Source organism: Mugil cephalus, chromosome 1 (assembly GCF_022458985.1).
Source record: "Mugil cephalus isolate CIBA_MC_2020 chromosome 1, CIBA_Mcephalus_1.1, whole genome shotgun sequence".
In the NCBI taxonomy this organism is placed as follows: domain Eukaryota; kingdom Metazoa; phylum Chordata; class Actinopteri; order Mugiliformes; family Mugilidae; genus Mugil; species Mugil cephalus.
The window spans coordinates 24,591,793-24,600,954 of record NC_061770.1 but is presented as its reverse complement, the minus strand read 5'-3'; the positions used below and the strand labels follow the sequence as shown (position 1 = coordinate 24,600,954).

Sequence of the window (9,162 nt, the reverse complement as noted above, 5' to 3'; positions counted from 1 at the left end):
GCTCTTTGGTTTGTCCCTGTTTGATTGCCCTGATTTGTTTCACCTGTGCTTTTGTCATTTGGCCTGATCCCTTGTGATTCTGGGGATTTTCCTGCCACTGCTGCAGTTTCCTGTTGATTTTTTTTTAGAACCTTGGCCTTATCTCTTTTTGTCCTGCACCCCCTGACACCATAACCCAGAACTAAAACCGCAGCTGAAACGACGAGGCTAGTGAGAGTTGCTATTTTGCAAAGACTCTAATACTACAAATGCAGTCAGTTCTAAGCATCTACAGAGGTAAGAAAAAGGTAAAGTGAAGTGCCTCCTCTAATGTTAGCTTCAGTCATTAGCATGTGCGGCTAACTAGCCAGTGTTACCTCTTAAATCTCATGTTTATAACTTTCTCTGCATATTTACTACATTATTGAATAGGATGTTATTTTGTACAGTAGCTATTGTCATGCACAGTTTTATAGAGTTATACTTAGCATTAGCTTATGCTTACAAGCTAGCTTTAGTTGATTATTGTTTCATGTGCTGAAGAGACAGTGAAGTAGGGCTAAATGATTAGTCGTCTCAATTGTTGAATTACACCAGAATCAATAAGAACAGACACAACTGCCAAAATGGATATGAACACAGATTTATTCCAGATGTTATCGGTCGTACAGTGTTACAATAAATCTGGTAGTCCTAGTCAGCCTTAACTCTTACTTGTTTTTTTATTCAGAGCAGAAGTGGAAGTGAAGTATGCTCAAAACCCCAACCACGCATTAACTGCAGTGGAGAGCTTGTTTTCCCTCAAAAAACAAAACAGGAGAAGTAAAAGAGGATACCAAAGATCACATATGAATGTGTTACATGGCTGCTTTTGTTAAACAACAAAATGACAGATGTGAGGCAGCAGGTGAGTTTGCACGAAGGAGGAGTTACATGTGTGGCGCTGCATGTTTGTTTCGTGAATTTAAGTGTTTTAAGTGCAACATCTTCTCCTCATTCGGTGCAAAACTACAACCCGTTGTTGTCAACTGGTGTGCAGCATTCGATGTTTCGTAAGTATCCTCTTTTCTACACAACAGCACATCCAGCAACCAAAAGACAGCCAGGCTGACTGCTCAGAGGAGGAAAGGACTGACTCACATCTCTGCTGCTCACAACAAGCTCTCTGCCTTTACTTGTATTTGGATGTAATCTCTGACTCTCAGTGGGTATGTGGGTATGTGGAGAATAAAATCAGGGAAGGGGGGGGTGGTGGAGGAAAAGATGGCTGCCGCTCTAAAAACGGCGCGTGGATGAGACCATGGTAGAGGTTTTTGAAGAGACGCTGCCACCACCACCGATGCTCATGCCGCTGCCGCCGTAGCTGCCGCCGCCCATGCTCATGCCGCTGCCGTAGCCGCCGCCGCCGCCCACGGACATGCCACCGCCGTAACCACCGCCATATCCACTGCCGTAGCCGCCGCCGCCTCCTGAGCTACCACCTGATGGTGAGGAGAAAAAAAAGAAAATGCATTTGCAGAAATCATCAACTCATCTCAGGTCCTACTTAAATTCTGAAATAGAAGTCATTACATACCGAAGCTGCTGCTTGAAGACTGCACGTGGATGGTTGCAGATCCACCGCCGGAGGCAATTCTACACAAAGGCACATGAAAGAGCAAGTTTAGTTGCTGAGTATTTTACCTAAATGGAAATCCTCTTTTTCAGAAGAGTGAATTAGCTAATTCCTCACCTGGACTCCTCTCCTTCCAGGAGCTTCCTGTAGGTGGCGATCTCAATGTCCAGAGCAAGCTTGACGTTCATGAGCTCCTGGTACTCGCGGACCTGGCGGGCCATGTCCTGCTTGGCTCTCTGCAGGGCGTCTTCAAGGTCCTTGATGCGGGCCTTGGCGTCCTTCACGGCCAGCTCACCGCGCTCCTCGGCCTCAGCGATCTGAGCCTCAAGGTTGGCACGCTGGGAGGTTGGAAAGTTAGTTTTAGGTGATGTTCTGTCACTGAAATCTCATGGCACCATTTATGCTAAAGCACATACTAGGGAAGGTGATATAACAGCTTTTTACCTGTCCCTTGACTGCCTCAATCTCATTCTGGATGCGGCTGATCATGCGGTTGAGCTCAGCGATTTCGCTCTTGGTGCTGCGGAGGTCATCTCCAGCCTGGTTTGCAGATGTCTGCATTTCCTGGTACTGAAGGGATGAGATTAAAACATAGTTACTAAAGGTTCCACAAATCTCTCTGCTAGCATTTGACTTTGCAGACTCTTCACCTACCTTCTGCTGATACCATTTCTCAGCCTCGGCTCTGCTGTTGTTGGCGATTTCCTCATACTGTGCCCTGACTTCGGCGACAATGGCGTCCATGTCCAGGCCACGGCTGTTGTCCATCTCCACAATGACTGAAGTGTCCTTGATCTGGCCCTGGAGCTCACGCAGTTCCTGCACAAAAGATGTAGCTTGTCTTAAAACGTAGATTTAAAAGGTTTAAGGAAAGACAAATGTTTTCTATTTCTGCTGTTTATCTGTGCTCAGGATTTCCTTACAGCTTCATAGATAGCTCTGAGGAAGTTGATCTCATCCTGAAGAGCGTCAACCTTGGCCTCCAGCTCAATTTTGTTCATGTATGCACCATCGACATCCTGTAGGAAGAGAAGGACATTGCCTGCATTGGTGATGGGCCTCACTGACAGTACATATTCACCCAAGAACTGTTGGTTAGTGACATTGGAATGAGAAGTATAATCATTCTCACCTTCTTGAGGAGCACAAACTCATTCTCCACAGAGGCACGCTTGTTGATTTCATCTTCATATCTGAAAGAAATCATGGGAAAGTGAGCTGGCAGAAGAAACCACTGGAGGTCTTTTTTTTTTCAACGTTGTGGGATGCTTGGGCTTACTTGTTCTTGAAGTCCTCCACCAGACCCTGCATGTTCTTCAGCTCTGACTCCAGCTTCATCTTCTCGTTGCCGAGCCCATCGAGCTGTCTGCGCAGGTTGGCGATGTAGGCCTCGAACATGCCGTCGATGTTGGAGCGGGTGGTGGTCTGCTCCTGCAGGAGGCTCCACTTGGTCTCCAGCATTTTGTTTTGCTGCTCCAGGAAGCGCACCTATGCAACACAATCAATTGCCCATGTTAGATAGGTGTCACTGAGAGAGGAGGTATTACTGACAATATTTAAAATACATATATACTGTATATACTTGTGTGCATGGCCGTGCCTGTTTCCTTTTACTGACTTTTGTAAAGTCACAAAATAAAAAAAAATGTGTGGATGATAATCCTTTGATCCCAGATTAGACATGCTTGCTCCAAGGTGCAGTAAGATGTTTGTCCTCTTTGTTTTACTTTCCTCAGGTGATCCATCGGGCCACACCTGTGTGTAATTTTCCCACACAGAAAAAACTCTTGCATGCAAAATATCGCCCATTGCTGTATGAGCTGCACCCCAGGGTGGGGGTGTTCCAGACACAGTCCACTGCAGAGGCTCTCTGCAAAGTATAGCTAAATTGTTCTTGCTCTTTTGAGATAATTGTGAGAAAATGAATGACATAATCATGGTAGATAGAAAACGGGAATGCCCTGTCATCAGGGTTTGAGGCCTAGAGAAGCCGAACCACCCCTAGGCTTTTTTCTTTTTTTTTTCTTCTAAAGTTGAGGTGAGGTGTGCAGTGCCACACCCCAGCCAAGCCCTTCTCCCTAACAGATGAGTGCTCCCTCCCATCCAGGACACATACTTTCACTGAGTGAACTTGTCTGCATGTACTCTTTGTAATTGATGCATTCCCCCAAGGTATTTCCTTGACATTTCAAATGAGCACTGACGCTTTAAATATTCACCGTCTTGTTCCATAGCTATTTAAACAGTTGAACTGATCATGTCATGAAACATGCGTAGGTGATGCCCAACTGCAACACATTTTTTAACTCGTCTGAACCGAACGGGATCGAGTCACATGAGTGAACACAAATTATGTGTGTTATGTACACACTGCAGAAAAAGCTAACTGAGCATTTTCTCACGAAGGGTGGGGCTTACATTTCTCCCTCGGAGAAACGCTCCAACTTTACAAGTTCTTTAATTGTGTGTGTCTGCTCAAGCACAAAGCTGTGTTGCAAGTGTGGGTGAACCTGCTGATATTAAACTGAGCATGGCAAAAGTTAATGCACAGCCTTTGCACACTTCCTAAACAGTGACTTCAAGGTGTAATCACTATGCAACGAGTCGCACAAAATACATACGGAGTCCCCTTTTTGCAGCATGCATGCTGCCATGGGAACAGGTGATAACCTGATCCCTTCTTCCCTTCACAATGAAAGGCTACCAGCCATTGGATATGACCACTCTAGAGTTTCCTGCTTCTTGCTCTACGCTGACCGACAGCTGGCAAAGGGCCAGTGATGGTCAAATTAAAGTTAAAACACCAGTGGTCTGCTTTCATTTTCTTTGTGGCGGATGCACGGTACTTCATTCTTTAGACATGAGATTGCTGACCCTGCAGTTTTTGCACACCAGACCTAATTATTGGTAATGTTACGGTGGAGTAAGTTGTAGCTGCTGGAAGAATTGAGTGTCCATGATATTCAGATGTGGATCAGTTTCTGTGTAATATTTAATGAGCTCAGGAGGTCCTGCAGAGAAAGTCTGTTGCAGCATCTCCTTCTGTTATCTATTGTTCTTTAGTTGCATTATTATAAAATTTCTCCAAGTCAATTCAGCACAATATATTAGATTTTTAGACCATTTAAAACCGTGCTGGACATAAACATTGGTTACTGACAGAAAAGGGCAACTTACCTTGTCAATGAAGCTGGCGAAGCGGTTGTTCAGAGTTTTGATCTGTTCCTTCTCTTGGGTGCGGACAGTCTGGATGTTGGGGTCGATCTCGAGGTTCAGGGGGGCCAGCAGGCTCTGGTTGACTTGGACATTCGTGATGGGGGCCACTGCAATGCCTCCGGCACCGCCACCGAAGCCACCGCCGAAACCACCTCCGAAACCACCTCCGAAACCACCACCATAAGCGGAGCTGCTGCTGAAACTGCCACCGGATCCAAAACCGCCACCACCACCAGCACCGAAGCCAGATCCGTAGCCGCCGCCGCCACCACCACCCATGCTTGACCGCAGCATTGAGCCGCCTGCCATGCTGGATGTTGACATTGCGTATGATGGCCTCATCTGAACAGCAGATCTTGAGGAAAATCCTCCACCTCCTACAGACACACGGCTGCCACCGCCGAAGCCACCACTGCTGCTGCCGGAGCCATAGCTGGTCCTGACGGTTTTCACGCTTGTAGTTCTGGTGGACATGACTGGTTTCTTCTAGAGAGGAAGGATTCACAGAGGGGGGAGCAGAGACAAAGAGGCAGAGTAGAGGAGCCCACTAAGAGGAGAGTCAAGTCCCTCTAAGTATCCTCTTCTGGTCCGAGATGGATATTTATCTGCTTCCAACACTGGGGGAGGTCCCAGTAAGCTCAGCCTCCTCTGCACTGCCCCCCCTCCACCTCTCAACCCTCCTCCAATTACTTGCATCCTGGAGGGTGCAGGCGAGTAGATCTGCTTAGAGCAGCTCAGCCTGTCAGACAGGTAATATTGCCACCCTTGTAAAGTGATCCAGGGTCGACACACCCAGATGCTCACAGAGGAATGGCATCAGAGGCAGCTTAGGGGGGAAGGAAAGGCATTTTGGCAAAGACAATATTACTTGATTAGCTGGGGGCTTTTTGAGAAGTGGATGAGGGTGTGTGTGTGTGTGGAGTTGCCCCTTCAACAATTTAATCCTTTAGCTGACCTTTACTACGTTGGTTGTGCACATGGTGTGCGTTGGCATGCGTTGATAGATGTTGTTTACTCCGCAGTGAAATCCGAGGATTTTCTTTTATTTAACTTATATTTTGCATCGTCTTTTGGGACTGTTGTGACCACAGATTCAAATATTCATAGAATAATGACAAGCAAACACCCGTTGTGACTGCAGACCTTAATAATCCTGATGTTTTGCATATTTGGGAGTTAATCCAAAGCATGAATGCTATACGGGGATGCAGACGTTAACATTCTTTTTTTTATGAGCACAAGTTCTGTGTATTAAAACCTGGGAAAATCAAATTCAGACAATCTGCATAACTAAATACGCCTAGAGAAGAATGAAAAATCACGAGACTGTAACGTGACTGAACCAGCGGCAGCGTAAAGGTATTCAGTCATAAAAACTTGTGGCAACTTTTGATGCAGAAATGCATGAAGTCTAGTGACATTTTCCCAGAAATAAGACAAGACAAGTGTGCAGATGAGTAGCAAACCATAGGATGTAATTGTACACAGGCTACGGATTTAAGAAGACAGAATTAAGAAGCAGAGGATTAGATTAAAAGAATAAGAAAGGGAGACAAATTAAAACCCATTTAAGATGAATAGTTGATTTGGATTTAGCCGGAGATTCCATTTTAAATAGATCGGTAACGTAAAGTGAACACATGAGCAGAGGAAACTGGTCTCACCGGCTGCAATGGGTTTACCCTCTCCAGAAAATTAGATAAGCACAAAGGAAAGCTTATACAGAGATTATGGTTATACAATATTGGTCATTTAAAGGTAAACACAAATTGGAACTTATGCTTGAAACGTTGAAGGAAGACTGAGTCATCTAATAAATCTTAGACAAAGTAAATATTGAATTCCACTGTTAATTTTTAAAATTCGCCACCCTGTTATTTATGTGTTCAGGCCTGCAGCTTACAGGTGCTTGAGGGCACCGTACATACTACTCATACTGTCCCATGTGTTTTAATGGCGAATGGTGATAATCTACTGCGCGTTCAGGTAGTGTCACAAACAGACAGATATCTGTTACAAACATTTACATTTCTAAATGTACAGGTTGAGTCTTTTTGATTGTGCTCTGGTTGCGGCCGGTAGAACATCAAGGCTTAGCGTAAACCAGATTGCTTGTTCTGACAGGACGAGATCGGTCGGTGCCAGCTGGAAGTCATCTTAGGATCTCTAGCGTAGGTGTTGGCTCCCTAATCTCTATAGTAGCATCTCATTGTGCCCAAGGGAACAAGTGAGTCACGCCCCGAATGAAAATACCTGCGATTCACTCTCACTTCCAACATTCTCCTGTCTAATAACTATGTCCATATTCAACACACTGCACCTTCATGGATCCTTTTACACGTGTGTTCGGGTGAAACATGTTGTGCAACATTGTATAAACAACAGTTTATGAATGATTAAGGTTAAGTGACTGAATCCAGTTGACTATCACAGCGCCTTTAATGAGCAGTGCACTCACAGGCTACTTTAGGAGAATGTGTAGTGCCTTTCTCTTGCTGGTCATGCTAAATCATGACTTGCCATCATCACAGCGTTGAGCAAAGCAACCACTGCAGGATGCGTTATGCAAGGGTGTTTTCAGACCTGGCACACATAATTTACTCAAGTAGTTTGGTGGGTGAGGCTATCACTGTGATATTCTTGTATATACGTCACATGCATTATTTTTGTAACTATGGAGAACTTGGCTGGAAACCACGCTCTGTCCTTTGGGTCCACTGCCATGCTGAGAGCGCTGCAATCCAGTCATGCATGGGTGTGCCACCGGCTGTAACGAGGCAACACCTTTGTACGGCACATTAGTCCAAACTGCAGACAAAATACACGGTTAACACACGGCTAAGCTGACGTGAGTACAACCAGGTTGAGACAGTCATTTTATCTTTTAAGGTATGGTTAAATTTAGGTATGAAGGTTTGTCATGGTTATTGTAGTGGTTATGCATTAAAAAATAAAAATAAAAAAAAATCTGCACAACTGTGGTTTTTAAAACAAAAGCCAGCCAGTATATTCCAGGTCTGTTCTGTCATCCCATTCATCCGCCCCCATCTCCTCACACCTAATCACTCATTGAGTCACTCCATAGTGACGCCACCTGTAAGCAGATGCTGTTTTGCCGAAAACAGAATTTGACTTAAGTTTGGGAAATGGTTGGCGCAGACTCTAGGGAATGATTACTATAAACCATACAAATATGTTATCCTTCCGTCTACATATTTTGTGACGCTCATGCATAGTGTGGTTGTTGTGCCAGTGCCAGTCAGGCCAAGCCTCAAAGTCTCAGTTTGAAGTCTCAGTTTGAAGGACCTAATGTGTGACTCCGTGAATACACCTGCAGTTCGTGTACCAAGCTGACATCAGTGCTTTCAACACTGTCTGGCCACTCCCACTGTCTAAGAAGCTCTCTGCAGTGCAGTGGGACCAGGACCTTGTGTGGTCTGGATTTCAAACCATACCAACCGGACACAGCGTGGAGCTGGACTCTCTGAACACAGTGTCAGTGAGGAGAATGTTATTGGCAAAAGTATCTCGGTCAACTCCTCCCACCCTACTCCTACAACACACTGGCCAGTCTGAGGAATGCTTTCAGTAACTAACAGTTATCATTCGACCCGAATGCACCACAGAACGCCACAACTTTAAAACTTAACTTATTTATTGTAACCGTTCATCTTTGTTCTACTGTGATCACTTTAGTTAATTATGAGAAAACATAGGTCAAATATTTCAGGCAAATAAACCTTTTATATAATTACTAATATAAGTATAATTACAGTATAAATATTAAATAACTCCCCTTTTATTAATCATTTTGGGGAAAAAGTGATTAGTGTAAAATACGAAAACAGCATTCCGTGTAATTGTCTTCTCTTACGAGTACTGATGCATTTCAACAGCTGCATCAGTTCCAGCTGTGCGATGCTGCTGTGATGACAGGATCTGAGGGTCAAACTCTGTTCATATCCACCACTTTTTCTTTCAGGTGAAGATGGAGAATCTCCTGCAGACTTGGAGAGAAGCTGCATGAACTCTGAGGAGTAATTTGCTGGACGTATAGAAAAGAAACCGTAACAAAAGTATCGGCCTAGTATCGATTTGATGGTCCTAGCTTTGGTATCATTACTATCGATATTTAGATCGATACGCCCGGCCCTAAAACATAGTCCTGCCGAGATGTGGGGGTGATATAAAGGAGACGCTTCTTAGATGAGAAGCCTTCTAGATCACAGAACTCCAGACTTTTGGGACTAACTTTGGTTTTACTGATAAATTATATCTCAGTGTGTGTATGTAGAGAAAGTGCCTATAAATGTAATCTATTGAGTTGTTGCTCAGTGTGTGTTACTTGATTG

At 44.6% G+C, this 9,162-nt stretch overlaps 1 protein-coding gene across 2 annotated transcripts; it reads right to left on the bottom strand.

The window, feature by feature from the left end:
• Positions 1 to 606: 606 nt before the first annotated feature.
• krt5 (keratin 5) lies at positions 607 to 5,396 on the bottom strand. Of its 2 annotated transcripts, XM_047595310.1 has the most exons (9): positions 4,772 to 5,393; positions 2,874 to 3,082; positions 2,727 to 2,787; positions 2,518 to 2,613; positions 2,249 to 2,413; positions 2,039 to 2,164; positions 1,712 to 1,932; positions 1,556 to 1,614; positions 607 to 1,460 (listed from the first exon to the last, which is right to left on the bottom strand). In XM_047595310.1, the coding sequence occupies exons 1-9, from the start codon at positions 5,282 to 5,284 to the stop codon at positions 1,255 to 1,257; spliced, it is 1,656 nt and encodes a 551-aa protein (XP_047451266.1). In that variant the 5' UTR covers positions 5,285 to 5,393; the 3' UTR covers positions 607 to 1,254. The 2 variants fall into 2 exon arrangements, with proteins under 2 accessions (XP_047451266.1, XP_047451257.1); XM_047595301.1 differs by having other exon boundaries at positions 2,039 to 2,413; positions 4,772 to 5,396.
• Positions 5,397 to 9,162: the final 3,766 nt, after the last annotated feature.